Consider the following 18,887-nt stretch of genomic DNA (forward strand, 5'->3'; position numbering starts at 1 on the left):
GTGTCCCACAGCTCTGCGTGTCCCACAGCTCTGCGTGTCCCACAGCTGCAGCCACACGAGCTGCTCTCTGTGCTCTGCATGGACCCAGCAAAGGCAGCCAGGGAAGGATAAGGATGAGTCCTGTGGTACTGGGACAGGTTTGTGGTGCCGAGAGCGAGCAGTTTGTGTGGGAGGTGCTCAGATTCATGAAGGGCTACTGGTGTGCTCTTTTCTCGTGCCTCTCCTCCTGACGGAGCCCAGCTCCTCTGTGCTCTGGGTTTGGCTGGGGAAGGCCCACGCTCAATCCTCCTGTCCTGCCCTGGGCCCAGCACAGCTGAGTGCTGCAGCTGGCACTTGGGCACTTTAGAAACAACCCCCAGTACTTGGCTTTGGGCATCTCTGTAGTGCTGTGAATGGTTTTCTTGTGTCCTGCTCTGGCTCTAGTTCCATCTCCCAGCACAGAGAAGACTTCAGTTCACCTGAGCATTGTGAAGTGAGGGCTGGAAGTAGGAGAAAAGGGAATCCCACTTCTTAATGGGACTTGTGCTGTTTCTTGACTTCTTGTTTTCCATGTCTGCTTATCCCAGAGCTGGCTTGGTTGGAAGATGTAATCCCAGTGCTGTTAGCTGTGCTCTGATGGTCACAGACCCAGTGTTTGTTGCCACGAAGGAGCTGCTCAGCTGACTCTCAGTGGCAAAGCGGGGCTGGCTGGAGTTGCCCTGAGGTTTGGGAGCTTGCAGTGGAACTGAATGCTGTTGGAGGGAGGAAAATGAGCAAAAAGAAATGCATTTTGTTAGCTTGGTAATCAGAGAAGATAACAATGGAGGTTGCAGAATGCCTCTTCCTCCCCATTTAATTTATGGTGGAAGTTAGAAATTGCATCTTCTGATGAGGATTTTCGTTCAGAGGGTGCTGCTGCTTCTGATTCATACTGAAATATCTTGAATTGTGTGTTCTAGCAAAAGGACCAGCATGCCTCCAAAGAGAAGGACTCCGTTCTCGGAGGCTCCCACACCGCATTCCTGCTGCCTGCATTTCTGCTTGCCGGACGTACAGCACGCAGACGGCAGAGAGCAAGGAAGAAGAGCCTCTGCACACCATCATCAGCAACACGGAGAATGTGAAAGGTGGGCATGAATGCTGCTGTCCTGTGGGAGCATTCCTGAGCTGCAGGCAGAGCCAGAGCAGTGAGAAAACATTGCCTGGGTGTAACTGTGCACTGCAGGGAGGTGCTTTAAAGCAAAGCCACGTGAGTTATTTGAGCACAGAAACACCATCTTGGCTCTGTGCTCCCATTGTTTTATCTTGCAAGTATTTCTGCAGCTTCCAGGCTGTGGAGTCCCAGTAGGATTCGTGTGCTGCTCCTACTGCTGCCCACAGCCCAGCTTAGCCCCCATCACAGGGGAACATAGGTGCTCACCAGCAAGGCACTACGGACGTGTGGTGGGTGGATCATGGCTTTCCCTGTGTGGCTCTGGGGTTCTCTGATGCCTCTAGCAGGAGAAATGCTGTTTTTAAAAAGCCAAGGATGGTTTATCAGCTGAGGTATTGTGTTGTGTTTGTCTCTTTCTGGGTCCCTACCTGCATAAGTGACTCCCAAGCATGCCCCACAGAGACATTGGAGAATCTGGGTGTTTCTGTTTAAGGCTTAGAGTGCTGTTTGGGCATGAGAAATGCCAGCTTAGAGCTGTAGAAGCTCTCAGAGCAGGGCACATGCAGGTGGAGTCTGGGAAGTGTATGGAAGGTGGGCTGTAAGCTACAGGAGATGCTTCAGAAAGTGTGTGGGGTTGCAAGGAGCCACGCATTAGGAGCAAGGGGAATCGGAATCAGTTTTCACTTCGGCTTTACTGATTGTAGTCTGGAGTTTGTGACCAACATGCAGTGAGTCTTGAGGTCTGCCTGAAAGGAGCTGAGGTGCAGAGGCCAAGTGTCTGCTTGGCAAGCGTGCTGCCTCGTTAGGGGTGTGTGAACAGCAGCTTTGGTGTCACCCCTTCGAAGCCACAGCTGCCTGTGTTCAGTCCTGCTTCATGGCAGCCGAAGCACATGGTGAGAAGGCAGTTTTGCCTTTCTTCCCACAGGAAAGTGGTCAAGCACCTTACGTGTGTGTTTGTGATTTTATTCTAGGCGCAGCCTCCAAGCATGAGTTTCAGGCTGAAACAAAGAAACTGCTGGATATTGTTGCCCGTTCCTTGTACTCAGAGAAGGAGGTAGGGCACCTCAACCTGCCCAGAGCTGGCAGACTTTCTGTTGTTGAAGCCCTGTCTGTGTCACAGGTTGTATCCCCCATACTCACTCAGTTTCCCAGCAAATCCTGAGCTATTTGCATCCCACATTTTCTTGAATGTGGTTTTCTTAAGACAGCTTCAAAATGTATTTTGAAAAGGAGCTCTAAGTATGGCCAGGGTGCCTCTGTGGTCCTCAGAACCTCAGCCCTTCACCAGTGAGCTCAGAGCAGCCGTTCTCCTGGCAGACAATGGGGAAAGGCTGTTACCTTTCAGCGGGCTGGGAATTAATTTGTGGGAGGGCATTGAGTTCCACAGCTGCTGGGAGCTCTGTGCAGTGAGCAAAGCTGGGCTGTGCTGTCAGGTTGGGTCTTCCTCAGGTGTTCATCCGGGAGCTGATCTCCAATGGCAGCGATGCGCTGGAGAAGCTGCGTCATCGGCTCATGGCAGAAGGGAAGGCCTTGCCAGAGATGGAGATTCACCTGCAGACGGACAGTGGGAAGGGAACCATCACCATCCAGGTACCTTCTTTGGTAACAGGAGAGTGCTGCTCCTCGCTGCTCTTACCTCTGGGTTTGGTGGGAGACTGGTGGAAGCTGAGTGGCAGTGCAGTCCCTTGGATTCTCAAGCCTGCCTGAAGCAGAGTTCTGTCCTCAGCTGGATGATGCTTCATGGGGCTGTAACTTCTGGATCAGTTTATCTGTTTCCTCACTTGTCCCTGTGGAAAAATTTGTTTCTCCTTGTTTTCTATTCAGGGAACTCCCAGTAGTGTTTCTCCCAGTATCTTTTCTGGTGCACTTCCTAGGTTATATGTGCACTTCTTACTAGTAGAAAAGCTGGGAGCCTGGTTTCATTGTGACCTTTGGGTAGGAATTCTCCTCAAGGCTGAGGTGTTGCATGGCAGCTCCTTACCTCCCACATGGGTCGCTGGGAAAGAAGCCAGGGTGGTGGTCAGAACCTCCACTGCTCATCATCTCCGCACGTTCCTGCTCCAGGTGATTTTGTGTTTGGTGTTTTTGTGGCAAAGATGTTAATGCAAAGAAGGCAAGCCATCAGCTTTCCTCATGGACGGTGTCAGCTGTGGGAGTGCAGCTTTGTTCTATTCTCAGGAGAACAGAGAATGAGGCAGACAGCAGTGAGGGGTGGCAGGAGCAGTCCAGAAGAGATGTGGCACAGACAAAGCACGCGATGCAGTGTTTTTCATGTGTGACAAAAGCAGTCACTGTTAGAGGCTGCTCAGTTATTTTATACTTCTGTCTCTTTGCCAAACAAGCAGCTGTGGTTGCCATGGGGATGCTGGTGATTGTTAGTGGGCAACGTGGTTGTCAACCCAAAGATTCTCAAATCATGATGCAGAAGCTTTGCTTCCCCTCTCACACCTGGCTCCTGCATTCCTCTGGCTGCTGTGTAACGCTGATTCATTAAGGAGCTCTCACTTAGGGATGATTCCCTGCTTGAGGCCGTCTTGCTCTTGTCTTTCCCTTCTGCCATCGTAGTGCACACATCACTTCTGACCCCATCCAGACATGCTTACAGCTTGTGGCTGTGCAAGCTGTCCTCTTTTTTGGCTGGGAGGCCTGTTTGCCCACCTTTCAGACTGGATGTGTTTGACATCATACCCAATTAGAGCTGCTAGGGATTTGTCTTTTTATAACCCCCTATCTGGCTGTCTGTGCATCTCTAATGCGACTAGAAGAGTCTTAACTAGCAAGCCTTTAACTGCAGAAACACCGTGCTTCAAGAGAGAGAACAGCACTGCTCCAATCTCATTTAATAGATTTGCCTTCTCAGTAGTGCCTAAAGCTCCTTATCTCCAGCAAGGGCTCTATTTATAACCTCTTGAAGAAATGTACAGAATATATAAAGATTGCTTGGACCAAGCCTCGTTCAGAACAGTTTCCTACCTTCCAGGAATGTGAAGGTGCAAAAGAATTTGCCTGCAGTGGTTGAGACAGAGATGGATGTGCCTCACAGTCACCATTTTGTTTGCTGCACACATTTGGACTCGCTAGGGCAGAAGCAGGAGGTCTGGTGTCCCACTTTTCTCTGGGAAGGTTCCTGTTGTCTCACACTGACCCCCCAGTCCTTGTTCTCAGGTTTTTGTGCTGTTCTCTGCCCTTGGAGCTGGTGAATCTTGCCTCCTCTCCCATTCCAAGCCGTGTGGCATCTCTGCGACACTCCGTGCCTCTGTGACAGGACCATCTCTGGGGGGCTGATAGTTTAGTTCCAGTGAAGGACAACATTCATTTCTGTTAAGTGACTGCAGTTCTGCTTGCTTCTCTGCCAGGACCTCAGCTGTAAGCATTGCAGGACTCAGAGATTTAGTTAAACGTCCTCGTTGAGGGATATCGTCCCTAAGCATTGCCATCGCTGTGTCTGCTAAGAGGGGAGTGCTGTGTGTGTGTCTTCAGCAGTTCAGTGCAGGGGCAGCCACCCATCCCCAGGGTTTGGTGCGGGTGGAAGCTGGGTCTGTGCAGCCGTGCTGTGCTACCAGGCTGCAGCAGGGAGCCCTGCAGGGTCCTTAGATGCATGCAGCTGCTGCTTGGGTGTGGGGGAGCAGGGTGAGTAGAAGTGGAGGTGGAGGGTTGAGGCTCTCTGTGCTTAGCTGAGCTTGGGGTGAAGCTTAGAGATGCGTGCCTCTGATTGCAGGGCTGGATTAGAGCTTCCAGGTGTTGCATTGTCTTTAACCAAAAAGCCAGGGGTCTGCACATACACGTGCATCTCGAATAACCTGTGGCTAAAGAAGTGCAGAATCTTCTGTTTTCTTCCTCTTTGTGCCAGAATAAGAACATGTCACATTTAAATAGGGGAAATTTAGCGTGCGTGAAAGGAAATGCTTTACTGAACAGCAGGCATTTGGACCTGGATGGATGGAAGCTGAGTCTGCTGCAGCACTCAGCGTTGTTGTGGATGAAGTTGCAGTGTTACGAGATGGTGTTGGAAAAGAAGCAAAACCTGGGGCTCTTCCTTTAGACTGCTGCCATGTTCTGGGCTTCAACGTGCATCTCTAACTACAAGCGTTCTTTCAGGTACAACTGTGGCCAAGGCAGCAGGCTGTTGAGTTAATTGATTGTTTTGTATAACGAGGCTCTGTAATTCCTTAGGTTGGTCTCAGGTGATGAGCAGAGATAATGGTACTTAACCCAGGTTCTTGTTTACCAGCTAAACTGAGCAATTTGTTAATTTGAACTCGATTTGTTGCTGTGATTGTGTACAGTTTTCTAATTTACCAAATATTACAGTGCAAAAGCAAGAACTGATGAGACTGGTACTGGGGCCGAGGATGTTCTTTTGAGGAGGACAGGAAAGTCCTCAGGGCTGTGGGGCAAACAAAGCAGGTGATGAATGCAGCCATCCAGCTGAAACCACACAGAATGGTCTCTGCAAACTTCCACCACCCACAGCAGGAAGGTTGGAACAAAGCGCAGGGAAAGCACAGAGGCGCAGTGCAGAGGAGCAGTGCTGTAGGGTGGCACTGGGGCTGGCTGTGTGCTCCGTGCCCTGAGAAGTCCCAGGAGGACAGTTCAACCAGGTGGGTAGGTTGCAGCTCAGCAGAGCAGCAGGTGGGCTTCTGTAATTAGCTGCCAGCTAATGAGGTGTCCGTGCCCTGAGTCCTGTGCTGTGCTGCTCAGCAGCTGGTTCTCAGCTGCGAAGCTGTGTGCAAAGCTGCACGCTTTGAACTCTGAACGTATCCCTCATGTTTGGTGACTTGTGGAGGTCTGCAGCCAGTTGGCTCTATGGTTGTACGACCAGCTCTGCTCCCATCGCCGTTCTTAGGAAGGTAAAACTTTCCTGGAGCCTGGAGGGAGGACTTGAAGCCATCTGTGTGGGAATGAAGCTGTAATGGTGGTAGAGCTCAGTTCTGCTGCCTGATCACAGCTCAGAGGTATTTGCAGAGCTACAGACAGCCCAGCACTGGGAGCAGCTCCATCTGCTGAAGGCAGCTGTGCAGCGCAGCGTTGAACCTGGCTGCAGGAAGCACAGGTGCTGCAGGAGAGGTGTGAATCTTGCTGGGGTTCCCCTCTGAATCCACTCAGGAGTTCTCCTGCCTTAGGAAACGCCAACAGCCCTGGTTGGCCGCCTCAGCACATGCTTTCTGCTTCCCCTATGAGCAGCCCAGCGGTGCTCTTTGCTCGTTGCATTCACCCTCATCAGCTTGGACTCCAGTTTTTGTCCTTAAGCATTTTGCAGTAAGTTTGGCTGGGAATTAAATAGCCAAATATATTCATGGGGTACTTTTTTTTTTTTTTTTAACACAGTGGAATTTGGGAATGACATGCTGTGCTATAAATAGGAGCGGATCAGAGGAGTTAAGTGTGTTCTGCTCGGGGTCTGGCACGAACCAAACCTGAACCAGATGCTGAAAACATTTTTTTTCTGCGCTTCTATTTTTTTCTGGGGGAAAGGAACCGTGTCAAATTCCTGAGGTTGTGCCGTACTCTGTTTGTTTGTCCTGGCTTTTCATCTCCTGTGCTGTTACCTGGCATCATTCGTCTTCTCAAACAAGATGAGTGTGGTTGCCTTCACTGTGTGTAATCCTGTGGAAGGTACTGCTGGGCTGCAAGGTGGGGGGATGCAGAGCAATGTCTGCTCACACAGCACCTCGCTTGGTAATCTCACAGGTTGTCCACTGTTTGGGCATTTGGTGGTCTTAAGCACCAGATTAAAATGTATATATTAGTATTAATTACGCCACCTTACTTTACTGGTAAATAGGTCCACTGAGTGCCTCATATGGGTGGTAGAGGCATGCTGTGCATGAGATCTCCCCGCATCCCACCCCAAGCCATCTCACAGTAGTTGGTTGCAGACAAACTCATTTTGCTGAGTCCAGCACACCAAACTGCCACCCCTGCATCAGTGAAGTGTGAGTGTGTCAGTATTTGGGATGCACACGGTGCTGCCAGCTTTGACAGCTGCTTGCAGGTATGTGAGGAGAGCTGAGCTCTTCCCATCGACAGGAATCGCCTTTCACTCAGCCAGTTGTGCTGCTGCCATCTTACTGAGCTCAGAGAACGTGGCACAGAGCACCGCAAGGTGAGGAGCTTCCAGCTGGGATGCAGCACTGCAGCTCTCAGGCTCAGGGACCTGAATGCTGACAGGTTCGTTCTCATGTTTTTTGGAGCACGGGCAAAAGGGGGGGCAGGAAAAGACAGGGACGGTATGAAGCTGAATGAATGTGGTCCTTGTAGCCAGGAGCCTGCATTGCCTGAGGTCTGAGGGATTCACTGCTCTGCCGCTGCTGGCTGGAAGTAAGCTGCATCTCATTGCTCCTCACCTCTGCTGTGTATTGGCACAGGAATGCGACGGAGTGTTCGTGCACAGCTCCTTGTGCAGGGAGGCTGAGACCTGGGTTGAGGTTGCTTTCCAACACCGGCATGCAGTGTTGTTAGTGGTGCAGAAACCAGCCTGTCTTGACAGGCTTTTGTGTTGTCTCCATAGAATACTTGAGTTTCTAAACGTCTTGGTGGTTTATGGCCACAAAGCAGCTGTGGCCCCTGCTCTGAGCCTTTTGAGTCTGCTGTCCTGCCCTGGTGCAGGTGCTGTCACAGCTGAAAGCTGCTGTTGCATTTACTGCTTGACTGGCTGGAAGAGACTGTTGATCAGAAGGAGAAGTTGCTTGGGTTCTGTTTGCTACAGCAATTCTCTACTGTTATTTCAGAGGCTGTTGCTGTTTCTTTTCAGGACACAGGCATTGGGATGACCCAGGAGGAGCTTGTTTCTAACCTTGGTACCATTGCTCGATCAGGCTCAAAGGTAATTCAGGGTGAGGTGCCCCTTCTTTCCCTTAGAAAAAGCTTCTCCACTTACAGCCACATTTGTTCTCCCAGTAATTTCTCACTCTGTCTCTTCCCATGGCCCCCAGCCCAGCTGGGAAATTACAACCCTCCTGGAAGGTGAAACCTTCCCATGGAGTCTTCTAGCCCACAATGGTCTCTGCTGTGTGCCAGGGAGGCCTGTGGTACCAAAGCTGCTCTAATGGGCCCTGTGTGCAATGCTGCTGCACCTGGCTGCCCTCGCTCCCAAAGGTAACTGCCTTCATCCACGAGCCATGTCTGTGCAGGGAGACAGGCTCATTTGGCGTTCCCATTGCATCCGTGAGGGCACCAGCTGTGTCCTTGTGCTGGCAAATTGCTGTATGTATTTAGCTGATACTTTTTTTTCCCATCTCTGGAGTCACCACTCTGAGATTGTTTGCTCCTCATTCACCGAGCCCTTGCTCGTTTTCCTTTCCTGCTAGTTGCAGTGCACGTTGCCCCCCTTTTCCAGAGATGCAGTCATTGCATGGTGTTTTATGTGTCCTCCTTTGTTCCTTCAGGCATTTCTGGATGCACTGCAGAGCCAAGCTGAAGCCAGCAGTAAAATAATTGGCCAGTTTGGAGTAGGCTTTTACTCAGCCTTCATGGTGGCTGATAAAGTGGAGGTGTTCTCACAGTCTGCGGAGCCGGGGAGCCTGGGCTACCACTGGTCTTCAGATGGGTAAGGCTGCAGGGTGGGATGGAAGCATTCAGGGGCTGTGTTCGGATCAGGCACAAGCTGAAAGCTGTGCAAAGCAAGATGGGGCTTGTGTGTTCTTCCATGGCTGGGTTTACTGCCTTAGATCCTGCTCAGGTTACACATGACAAGAAAGTGTGGTCAAACGTGCCAGGGTGAACAGGGACAAACTTGCTTTGTTACAGTAGGTGTGTATGGACAAAGCAAGTACCTGCCTCTCCAGTGCCTTCCCTTCTGGCAGGCAGGAGGCTTTGCAGTGCTCCAAACCAGAGACAAATGTACTGTCTTTAGGCTGGCTGATCCTTGGCTTTTTGCTTGAGGGCAGCAGGCAGGGCTCATGCAATGCTCTGCAGGCACGGTTGGGTCCATGTGCTCAGCCTTTGCTTCTTGCTCACAAGTTGCAAACGTTTGTGACAGCAGAGCTGTGCAGTGCTGCACCAAGTTGGAATTGGAGCTCCTAGGAATGAGGAGCTCTGCATCCCTTTACCATCTCCTAGAAATAAAGTATTTACCGAGTTATTTAAATTATTGAAAAAATATGTTGTAACTGAGGCTGCAGACTGTTTTGGGGTATGAGCAAGCTGATGTGCACTGCAGTCTGTATTTCTGTACGATCTGAAAGCTTGTCTGTTGTCATTCTTGCATGGCATTCACTTGGCAGAATGGTAGGAATGGTCACCCAGAACATGCTGTCTCTACTAAAGCACAGCTTCTTTTCATTGCAACAAGCTGTGGCTGAAGGTTAGGCCTGTGCAAGCTGCAGTTTGCTTGAAGTTTGTTTCCTTTTCTGTAGAGGCTACTGGTCTGCAAAGAGCTGTGTCCTGGGGCCCAGGTTCTCCATAGAAAGACAGCTATGCTCTCTGGGGAGTTCTCTGACAGGCACAGAGAACATTCTGACGTCCAAGATAATTTTTTTTTCTTTTCCTCTTGGTGCTGTAGTGTTGTGCAAGCTGCCAGTTTAATTACACGTCCCGCAGTGGATGTGGCTGAGGCACAGGCTGACACGGGTTCTGTTTCTAATCCTAGCTCAGGAATGTTTGAGATCGCAGAAGCATCTGGTGTCAGAACCGGGACTAAGATTATTATACATCTGAAAGAAGACTGCAAGGAGTTTGCAAATGAAGACCGAGTCAAGGGTGAGCAGAGGAGGGAAGTGCTGCTGTGTGCTGTGGATGTGTGGGATCTGCTGGTTCTCGATGGGTGGGAGGTGAACTCACAGTGTTACTCCTCTCCTGCAGCACCGTTCACTGAAGGAATTCTTACTCTGTTGTTTTCACCAACATGACTCTTCATTGTCTTTTTTTTCCATTCCAGAGGTGGTGACAAAATACAGCAACTTCATCAGCTTCCCTCTGTATCTCAACGGGAGACGAATAAACACGTTGCAGGTGAGCAGGATGGCTATGGGCAGCTTGCTCATGGAGTCCATTGTAATCCTCTGCTGGAGGCAGGAAACACAAAGCCACTGCTGCTGCTGTCCCTGGCAGTCAGGGGAGGGCTGTCCTGAGCACCGCAGGCCACGCAGTGACAAGTTAATTAAAGCAAGGGGAGGCAATCTGGTGCAAGCCGTGCCTGATGCTGCTATTTTGTATTTGAGAGGATGTTTGTAGATTGGCAAAGCAGTTTTTATTTACAGGTACCTTCCAGGTTCTTTCCCAGTCCACGTGATTATGTCAGTGCTTTATAGAATCATAGAATCATAGAATCACCAAGGTTGGAAAGACCTTCAAGATCACCCAGTCCAACCGTTCGCCTATTCCCAACAGCTCCCACTAAACCATGTCCCTCAACACAACATCCAGCCTTTCCTTGAACACCCCCAGGCTCGGTGACTCCACCACCTCCCTGGGCATCCATTGCAGTGCCTGACCACCCTTTCTGAAAAGTAATACTTCCTCATGTCCAGCCTGAATCTCCCCTGCCGTAGCTTGAAGCCATTCCCCCTGGTCCTATCGCTAATGACACGAGAGAAGAGGCCGACCCCCAGCTCACTACAACCTCCCTTCAGGAAGTTATAGAGAGCAATGAGGTCTCCCCTGAGCCTCCTCTTCTCCAGGCTGAACATTCCCAGCTCCTTCAGCCTCTCCTCATATGGCCTGTGTTCCAGACCCCTCACCAGCTTTGTTGCCCTCCTTTGAACACGTTCCAGGGCCTCAATATCTTTCTTGCAGTGAGGGGCCCAAAACTGGACACAGCACTCGAGGTGCGGCCTCACCAGTGCTGAATACAGGGGAACAATCACCTCTCTGCTCCTGCTTGCAACGCTGTTTCTGATGCAAGCCAGGATGCCATTGGCCTTCTTGGCCACCTGGGCACACTGTCGGCTCATGTTCAGCCGAGCATCAATCAATGCCCCCAGCTCCATTTCCTCTACGCAGTCCTCCAGCCACACCGCCCCAAGCCTGCAGCGTCGCCTGGGGTTGTTGTGGCCGAAGTGCAGGACCCGGCATTTGGCCTTGTTGAAACTCATCCCCTTGGCTTCAGCCCAGCTCTCCAGCCTGTCCAGATCCCTCTGCAGGGCCTCGCTACCCCCAGGCAGATCCACACTTCCAGCCAATTTGGTGTCATCTGCGAATTTACTGAGGGTGCACTCGATGCCCTCATCGAGGTCATCAATAAAGATATTGAAGAGGACAGGCCCAGCACCGACCCCTAGGGAACACCACTCACAACTGGTCACCAGCTGGTATAATACTGCTTTTAACTGTTGAAGCCAGATAGCATGTCAGTGTGTGCTGACACCTCTTGCTGTTGTTTTTTCTGCCCTTCTTGGGTTAGCCAACATTGGTGAATGGTTGGTTTTCCTGGTGGTTTAGCTCACCACCTCATTTTCTGCTTAGCTCTTTGACTGGCCACGTAATCATACAGCCAGGCCCACCTTAGGCAGGAGTTCTTGGCCCAATTGCAGGAGTCTGCTACTTGAAATCTTATATCTTTAAAATAAATTTTTTTAAAAAGTCACCTATGTATCATTTTCTTCCAGCATTTCTTTCTCTGGTAGGTTCAGTCTTCCTAGTGTAAGAGAGTAGGTGGAGGGTGTGTATTTGTTTGCTTTTTCATAAAATGTGACGCTGACAAGTCACTAAGATGTACTGAAACATTTTATCATGTTAATTTATTTAATGCTCTGTAATTGGTGTGATTAGTGTCTGATGTTTGTTTGATTCCTACAATTATAATGTTTCTGTTTCGAAGGCTTTCTAGCTGTTTCCCTTGAATTACAAAAGTAGAAATAGATGTAGACAGCTGTTTGGTCTTCCTGCCTGACAATCAATAGAGCACACTCCCTAGAGGAGAGCTGTACTGGAGCAAGGGGTGAAATGGAGTAATTAATGGAGTAATTCTGTTGTCTTATCAGAAAGTGTGTTTTCACACTGGGAGGTGGCAGCAGCTTCATTCTCATCACATTCCTATTTCAGACCTCTTTACCCAGGTTTTTTTTGTTTGTTTGTTTGTTTTTCTTCCCATTTTTCCGCACATCAACATCAGTTCACTGCAAACAAAGCCATAGATCCCTAGCATGGGTTTTCCTAGATAAGATTTTGAATGCCTGCCATGTAGCTGACAGTGTAGATTGAGAGGCTTTTATGGTCTTCACTGTGGTAACTGTAGCTACAAGTAGGGCTCTAGGAAAGCAGGACTTCATCTAAGAGCTGCTGTGAAGCACCTTAGTACCCACTTGAGTCTGTAGTCCTACCTGTGATCCTGCAAAGCCTCCAGGGCACCTGGATGCTGGAAATGTTAGGAAGCCATTTGTGTAACGAGGTTTTGAGGCAAAAGCAGCAGGATTGCCACAAATTGCATCCTTTGGACTAATCTGCTGGATGTTTGTATTGCCACCAGTGATTACTCCTGCCACTCATTAGAGCTCGAATGTTGAAAGTGGCACTAAGTGTAGAGGACTCATCTGTCTGGAAGCAAGAGTTTCTTAATTGGTCCCAGTGTTTGTTAAATAGACAGAACCTCCTCCCGCTGAACTTAAATTTTCTTTTCATTGTTGGTCTGAGCCTTGAGATGCTGACTGCTAGTCAGCTGAGCTGTGCTGACTGTTCAGGATGCTTTTGGCAAATGTGAAGCGATGGAAGTTAGCCAAATCCCTTTTGTTTTGGGCTAGACAAATCTGCCTTATGTCTGCTGTAGGGCAAGAGTGCCTGCTTGGAAGGTGGTAAGAGATCAACTGAGGGTCAGTAATTTGTCAGTGTGTGAACCCTGCTACCTCCCACTGCCTTCATGCTGTGCAGAGGAGTGTGACTGTTTGGAAGATGATATTGCTTTGCTTTGTTGCCCTGAGAGAAAATGTAGCTCTTTTTCTGAAAGAGGAGCCCTGTGCTATGAAACCTCACGGGGATGAGAGCTGATGGGAACTCATCTCCCTGCTCCTCCACAGGCACTGTGGATGCTGGACCCGAAGGACATTGGGGAGTGGCAGCATGAGGAGTTCTACCGCTTCATAGCACAGGCTTACGACAAGCCCCGCTACGTCCTGCACTACAAGACCGATGCACCCCTCAACATCCGCAGCATCTTCTACGTGCCTGAGCAAGTATGTGTCCAGGAACTGTGCAGCTCCTCTGGAGATGAGAGCAGTGCTCTGTATGGAGAGGAGGCAGCTGAGGTTGCAGCATTGCAAAGAATATCCAGCGTAGCATCTTTGTGGTGGGCTGGGTGTCACAGGGAGATGGCAGGGGTAGTGAGCCATGGCAGGAGCTGAGGGTAACTCATGTCCCCGGGGGAGACAGCCACGGTTTAAGCTCCTGTTGCATTCAGTACCGATTGGTGCAGCGTGGTGTGCAGTTAATGACTGGGCACGCTGAGCTGGTGTTACCTTTCTGTCTCTTCTTCCTGCAGAAACCATCCATGTTTGACATCAGCAGGGAACTGGGTTCCAGCGTTGCCCTCTACAGCCGCAAAATTCTCATTCAAACCAAAGCTGCAGACATCCTGCCCAAGTGGCTGCGCTTCCTTCGAGGTGTGTGCTGGGAGCAGGAATAGCAGCCTGTAGAGCAGGGCTTCCACTGGGGCTTGGGGGGGGGGGGGGGCTGCTTCCTGCCTGAGCCTGGCGCTCGTGTGTGCCTCACTGTTCAAGGGTTGCTCTGTGTTCCAGGTGTTGTAGACAGTGAGGATATACCTCTGAACCTCAGCAGGGAGCTGTTGCAGGAAAGTGCCCTCATCAGGTAAGCAAGAGGTAGATCCTGTGTACTGGTGAGGCTCTTCTGGCTTCCTGCTGGGTAGCTGTGGGAGTGTGCTGAATGTCCCATGTGTGGTTGGTTATGTTCATGTTGAAAATGGCAGCTTCAGCAGTGCAGTTGTGCCACAGCCCTAGCTGTATCTCCAGCACACGAGCTACTCTTGACTGAAATACGAAGAACAGATGTAGAACCATCAGGGAAAGGAGACAGTGGCCCTAGAGTTTCTTCTTTGGTCTTATGTTTCCAAATACATCCCTGAAACACTGCATGGGGAGAGAGATGTTCACTTAGAGTCTCACCCTGGTCTAGCAGCCACCTTCAGAAAGGCTTGTTCCTGCTGCAGGAAGCTCCGAGATGTTTTGCAGAAGAGGCTGATCAAATTCTTCATTGACCAGAGCAAGAAGGACCCTGAGAAATACGCAAAATTCTTTGAGGACTACGGAGTATTCATGAGAGAGGGAATTGTCACGATAGCAGAGCAGGATGTCAAGGTACCAGCTGTCCTGATGCGCTGAAGCTGAGAAAGTGTTGGCTGCTGCCTGGGATGAGGGGGATAGCTACTTCTCTGTGAATCTTACGTGCTCATAACTCTTGTTCATGGATCTAATATGGCCTGAGGGTTCCCTAGTGCACCTTATCCTAACTCTGGCTTTTTCTGGCTAAGTAGTGCTTCTCACTTACGTTGAGACAATGCAGAATCTTTGTATCCACACACTGTCAGCCCTTGTTGTTGTAATTTGAATTACAGCCCACCATAAAGTAGGGCTTTCCCTCTAGTGTTGTCTTCAGCCTGGATTCCCGTTTCCAGGAGAGCGTGGCCTACATCATGTCTAGGTCACTCTTCTGCTTCCATAATATCTGGATCAGGAAAGGGGGAAACTCAGAATCCTCTGAGCCTTTTTGCAGCAGTACCCACTGCAGAGAGATGCCCTGGGACTGGGAGTGGTCAGGCAGAGCTTCTGTGGGCTGCCCTCAGCTCACAAGATCACACTTCTTCCAGGAGGACATTGCAAAGCTGCTGCGTTACGAATCGTCCGCCCTGCCTGCAGGCCAGCTGAGCAGCCTGACCGAATACGCCTCGCGCATGAAGGCGGGCAGCAGGAACATCTACTACCTGTGTGCACCCAACCGGCAGCTGGCCGAACACTCGCCCTACTTCGAGGCCATGAAGAAAAAGGACACGGAGGTAGGTGAGCGGTTTGCTGTGGCCAGGGAGGACTGGCTGAGCTCCTGCATCTGTGCTCAGGGCTCAGCTGGGTTTGGAGCTGAGCAGAGCAGTGAGGCTTGTGATAGTTCCCCTCTTTTCATCCCTCTGTCTCCACTTGGATTGGCTACTGCAGCCTGGGGTCAGGTTATAGGCGAAGGACCTGTGGTACATGTGCAGGTGGGCTGCTACTCACACAGGCACCTGGGTATTTCTGCTCATTCTGACATCTGTGATTTACCTTCACTGAACCCTGCTGAAGGAGCTGCTGTGCAGTGCTGTTAGAGGTATCCTCTGCGGGCAGGTGGCCCTTTCAGGATGGTGCTTCCCTGGGAGGCAGCTGCAGCCCAGCCATCCATGGTAACCAAGCCCCTCAAGGGTTTGCTTTTATTTGAAGCTCTGAGTAGTAGTTGAACCTGCTGGTTTCCTTTGTGATGTTCATGCCATTTAGTGCAGAGTTGCCTCTGGAAAAGGGAAGTGCTGTTAGGTCTCAAACTGCATGTCTTTTTTTGGCACAGGTCCTGTTCTGCTATGAGCAATTTGATGAGCTGACACTCTTGCACCTTCGGGAGTTTGACAAGAAGAAGCTCATCTCGGTGGAGACGGACATTGTTGTTGATCACTATAAGGAAGAGAAGTTTGAAGAGAGTCGCCCAGGTACGGTGGGGTTCCCCTGTCCTGTCCCACTGCATGCTGTCCTGTGTCAGGCTGTGAGGGTACACTGCAATTCCTGACTATATGAGTATGCACACACCTGGCACTTTGAAAGAGGGAGGCAAGCATAGGCAGGACAAGAGCTTGTCTTCTCTCATTATGGCACAGTTAGGGACAGGGAGATGCACACAGGCGTCTGCTGAGTGGTGCTGCATTCCCGTTTCTACAAGAGAGCCTGTAAATGGGAGTGTGAAATTGACTCAGTGTCTGTTGACATACAGAAGGTGCATGAGCAAATGTGCCCTCTTTCCTCTGCTAGCTGCAGAACGTCTGACAGATGTGGAAGCTGAGGACCTGATGGCCTGGATGAGAAATGTCTTAGGCACTCGAGTCACTGGTGTTAAGGTAGGTGTTCTTCACTGGGTAGCTGAATACAGAAGATCCACAGAGAGCACATTCTAGGAAGAAGAGGCAGAGGTTGACTGGGGATCTGCTGCTACAGATTTGTTGGTTGGTTTTGTTGTTGTTGTTTTTTTTTTTTTGGAACCTGAGAGAAATTATTCTTTTCTCTGCCTCCTTTCTATAAGTGATGTGAATGCTGGTATTTGTTATTTGGGTGGTCCCTGTGGGAGTGGGAAGAGTGACTTCTTCATGTGTGATATGCAGAGCCCCTTTTAGGCACTCATACTGAAGTTAGCAGAATGTGCTGTTGACTGTCCTGCCTGCGGACTAGAAAGGCTTATTGGCAAGGAATGTTTTGGATCCAGCTGTGAGACACTGCTTATGGACTGGTGGAGCCACTTGGGATGCCAGCTGCCTTGCCTGTTTAGGCAGCTCTGTGGGATGGGGACAAACTGTGCAGTCTTGGTGTGGGTCTGCACTGAGGAGACCCTCAATCCCTTACCATCCCCTACTTCTAACCCACATTTTCCATCTCAACTGCTGTTTTTGCCACAGGTGACCACACGGTTGGACACCCACCCTGCCATGATCACTGTGCTGGAGATGGGGGCTGCCCGCCATTTTCTTCGCATGCAGCAGCTGGCCAAGACCCAGGAGGAGCGTGCCCAGCTCCTCCAGCCCACCCTGGAGATCAACACGGGGTAAGGGATTGCAATAACAATGCTAAGCACTGCCTTCCTGCTGGGCTGGAGGTAGAGAAGAGGACAAAGTAAAGCCCCCAGATAGCAGAACTATCTCCATTAAGTGCAGGGTGGTACAGCTCCTTAGCCTGTGAGGCTGTATGGCATGATGGATGTGAGGCACCCACCCTCACTGTATTCAGCCTTCAAGGACTGTCAGGGTTACAGGGTCAGGATGGGAGAGAAAAGAGAAACCCCTGGAATAGGAGCAAGGAAGATGGAGCTGTTTTGTCCTTTTGGTAGAACATTTTCTATCCCACTTTGGCTTAGGTACTCATTCTGGAAAGAAATTTCTTACGTGTCCAAAAAATGCTAAGTCTCAATATTGATCTCTTATTGTTACAGTCACGCTCTGATTAAGAAGCTGAATGAGCTGAAGGACAGTCAGCCTGATCTGGCCCAGATGTTGCTTGATCAGGTGAGAGCCAGGCCTTCTCCAAAGGCACCGCCATCCTCCCCAGAGCCACCTTGCAGGCAGTGTGGAAGGGAGCGGGGTGGAGCCCTTGTAGCAGAGCTGGATTATCACTCTTCCATGGTCACCACTCTGCTATTTCTGCTGCTTGTGGTCCGGATGTGTTCCTAGCAGATTGCCTAGAAATTCTGCTTGGTCTCATTGTGCAAGTCCTGCAGTGTGCCATTCCTCAGCATTCATTCACTTCGTTCTTCCTGACTATTTAATACTCTTCTTCTTTTTCTCAGATTTATGAGAATGCCATGATAGCAGCAGGACTGAATGAAGATCCCAGACCAATGGTGAGCCGGCTCAATGAACTCCTCACCAAAATCCTGGAGAAGAACTAAGTTCTAGAAGATTTAAGGATGAACTCTGTGCTGATATCTCTTTCCTCAAGTACAGTCACTGTGCTGTGTCAGCTATTGCAGCATCTGCTTGCACGCACTGTACAGTGAGGGGTTCACTTAGCAGACGGCCAGTGCAGGGGACTTCCAGCCACCACTGCACAGGTAGGAGCCAGTTATAATTCCTGGGTTGTGTTATCAGCCTGCTGAAAGTGCACTGTTCTCGGTGGGAGCAAAATGCAGCAATGACAGCTAAAACAATATGCATAAAATTCTGACACAACCCTTGAGAATCTCATTTCATCCTGTTTCTAGAAATGGCCTTTCCCAAAACAGGTGTTGGCAGCAAGAGTCCTGGTTAAATCCTGGTTAGTACACCCTGTGTCCACTGAAGAATGAATTTCTGTGCACCACTGTGCTCTACACTAGCACTGGCAGAATCCATTAATTTGTCAAGAGGCTTCCACCTCTAACCAGGCACAGAGATTGATTGCTGTCACTAGCAGGCAGGTACTGGTGGTTGAACATGTTGGTACAATCCCATGGCAGGAAAGATCACCAAGCTGCTGGATAGTTGAGTTCATCCTTGTCTTGCTGCAGAGAATGGGAAGTAACTGGGAAACAGCTTTCCAGGGTATGGCTTTCTGGAGGCTCTCCAAGGTTTTTTTATCTCTTCTTGGGATAAACTGCATGTCTGGCTGGCCTGTATTTATGGTAAATAAATGCTGCTTCTATTCCAAGGCTCTTCTGATTTCCCCTTATTCTGTTGGTCTTTGTGTCTTAGAGCTGGTGATTTCACAGTTCCCTCTTCTGAAGCTACTTGGTTCTGCAGAACGTTGGGTGTTGGACAGTGGTGGAAAGAGTGCTGTGAAAATAGTAGGCTGTAGCAGAGTGTGGAAGGAAAAGAGACACTCCAGCTATAAGGTGTTAGCCACGTGCTTGGAAAAATTGAGGTTTTCTCTTTGATTTTTATTTTATTTTTTTTCTGAGAAGCAGTGGCTGCTTGGTAGAAGAGATTTCCCGCTGTGTCTGGTTCACACCATGCAAACTGCTTCACAGGAATTCTTTCCCATGTTCACCAGGGCCTCTGAGGCAGCTGATATTCCTTTAGCTTACCCTTAAGTTGCCACAATAAGATCCTGGAACTGAATTTGGTTAAATGTTGGGACTCTGTACTGAAAGCCAGCAGCTAAGCTGGTACAGG

At 49.9% G+C, this 18,887-nt stretch overlaps 1 protein-coding gene across 1 annotated transcript in view; it reads left to right on the forward strand.

Annotated features, from left to right (window-relative positions):
- TRAP1 (TNF receptor associated protein 1) overlaps positions 1 to 18,423 on the forward strand; it is a 20,006-nt gene extending 1,583 nt beyond the window's left edge. The window contains exons 2-18 of the mRNA XM_042828106.1: positions 939 to 1,106; positions 2,104 to 2,186; positions 2,582 to 2,722; positions 7,887 to 7,958; positions 8,521 to 8,681; positions 9,723 to 9,832; positions 10,011 to 10,084; positions 13,084 to 13,239; positions 13,545 to 13,665; positions 13,801 to 13,870; positions 14,229 to 14,376; positions 14,886 to 15,071; positions 15,608 to 15,746; positions 16,063 to 16,148; positions 16,701 to 16,846; positions 17,231 to 17,303; positions 17,585 to 18,423. Of these exons, the coding sequence (XP_042684040.1) occupies positions 939 to 1,106; positions 2,104 to 2,186; positions 2,582 to 2,722; positions 7,887 to 7,958; positions 8,521 to 8,681; positions 9,723 to 9,832; positions 10,011 to 10,084; positions 13,084 to 13,239; positions 13,545 to 13,665; positions 13,801 to 13,870; positions 14,229 to 14,376; positions 14,886 to 15,071; positions 15,608 to 15,746; positions 16,063 to 16,148; positions 16,701 to 16,846; positions 17,231 to 17,303; positions 17,585 to 17,686 (2,036 nt within the window). The 3' untranslated portion in view covers positions 17,687 to 18,423. The remainder of the gene's footprint in view (positions 1 to 938; positions 1,107 to 2,103; positions 2,187 to 2,581; positions 2,723 to 7,886; positions 7,959 to 8,520; positions 8,682 to 9,722; positions 9,833 to 10,010; positions 10,085 to 13,083; positions 13,240 to 13,544; positions 13,666 to 13,800; positions 13,871 to 14,228; positions 14,377 to 14,885; positions 15,072 to 15,607; positions 15,747 to 16,062; positions 16,149 to 16,700; positions 16,847 to 17,230; positions 17,304 to 17,584) is intronic.
- The last annotated feature ends 464 nt before the right edge of the window (positions 18,424 to 18,887 follow it).

The sequence above is a fragment of the Centrocercus urophasianus genome, unplaced genomic scaffold, assembly GCF_019232065.1.
Source record: "Centrocercus urophasianus isolate 14NV4802_14NV808 unplaced genomic scaffold, USGS_Curo_1.0 seq_29, whole genome shotgun sequence".
Taxonomy (NCBI): domain Eukaryota; kingdom Metazoa; phylum Chordata; class Aves; order Galliformes; family Phasianidae; genus Centrocercus; species Centrocercus urophasianus.